A 1309-nucleotide genomic window follows, 5' to 3' on the forward strand; every position below is an offset into this window, starting at 1 on the left:
CTCCGGTTTTCCGGTGAACATATTGTGGCAATAGTGGCAGTTGAGGTGGATTCCGCCCTCCGGACTGGTACGCTGGGAGAGGAAGACATAGGACACACATGACTCGGGAAATAATCCATATCTGCAGATCAATGGCTGACGGCTCCGCCTCCTAGACCGACGACTACTTCCGGGCCGCAGACTACTTCCGGGCCGCAGACTACTTCCGGGCCGCAGACTACTTCCGGGCCGCAGACTACTTCCGGGCCGCAGACTACTTCCCGGCCGCAGACTACTTCCGGGCCGCAGACTACTTCCGGGCCGCAGACTACTTCCGGGCCGCAGACTACTTCCGGGCCGCAGACTACTTCCGGGCCGCAGACTACTTCCGGGCCGCAGACTACTTCCGGGCCGCAGACTACTTCCGGGCCGCAGACTACTTCCGGGCCGCAGACTACTTCCGGGCCGCAGACTACTTCCGGGCCGCAGACTACTTCCGGGCCGCAGACTACTTCCGGGCCGCAGACTACTTCCGGGCCGCAGACTACTTCCGGGCCGCAGACTACTTCCGGGCCGCAGACTACTTCCGGGCCGCAGACTACTTCCGGGCCGCAGACTACTTCCGGGCCGCAGACTACTTCCGGGCCGCAGACTACTTCCGGGCCGCAGACTACTTCCGGGCCGCAGACTACTTCCGGGCCGCAGACTACTTCCGGGCCGCAGACTACTTCCGGGCCACACACGCAATCACAGAGGAGCCATTCTATGTGCGCGGCTCCCATACAACACAGCAGAGCCGCAGCCGCTCTCCTCCACGTGACTCACCTGGAACTTGGTCCAACAACTGGGACTGCAGAACTGGTAGACCACGCGCTCCGTCTTGTTATAATAAGCCGGTTCAGACAGAGTGCGCCGACATAAGCTGCAGGGACGAGTAGGACCTAATGACAGGAAACAATGAAGAGTATGAGGGACCCCGGGACCGTAGACTAGGCCAGGGGACAAGCGCTGCGTCCGGGTGACCTCCCTAATCGGACAACGGTCTCACCTGTCAGTCCCGCCTGTTTGACCTTGTGTGACGTGATGCAGCAGATGGAGCAGAAAAGACCCGTGCGCCCGTTCTTGTCCACGTTGGAGAGCATTTCGAAGTTCTTGCAGAGTGTTTTGCAGTACATGCAAGGGTAAACCTTCGTGTTTTTCTGGAAGAGACGCAGAACATAATACATCACTAGAAGTGTCTGCCCCCGAGGAAGGAAAGTCTCCGGGTGGCATTAGAAGATAACCCGGGGTATTACACATGTGGACTGGGGGGCATTCACTGACCTGGGGG

The 1309-nt window shown here is 59.6% G+C and overlaps 1 protein-coding gene across 1 annotated transcript in view; it reads right to left on the reverse strand.

Moving 5' to 3' along the window:
* Positions 1-1309, reverse strand: part of ZMYM3 (zinc finger MYM-type containing 3) — a 25674-nt gene that overhangs the window by 10735 nt on the left and 13630 nt on the right. The window contains exons 7-9 of the mRNA XM_018574719.1: positions 1028-1178; positions 805-920; positions 1-72 (exon numbers count right to left, since the gene is read on the reverse strand). Coding sequence (XP_018430221.1) covers positions 1-72; positions 805-920; positions 1028-1178 — 339 coding nt within the window. The remainder of the gene's footprint in view (positions 73-804; positions 921-1027; positions 1179-1309) is intronic.

The sequence above is a fragment of the Nanorana parkeri genome, unplaced genomic scaffold (assembly GCF_000935625.1).
Source record: "Nanorana parkeri isolate BGI_ZX_2015 unplaced genomic scaffold, ASM93562v1 scaffold3183, whole genome shotgun sequence".
Taxonomy (NCBI): Eukaryota; Metazoa; Chordata; class Amphibia; order Anura; family Dicroglossidae; genus Nanorana; species Nanorana parkeri.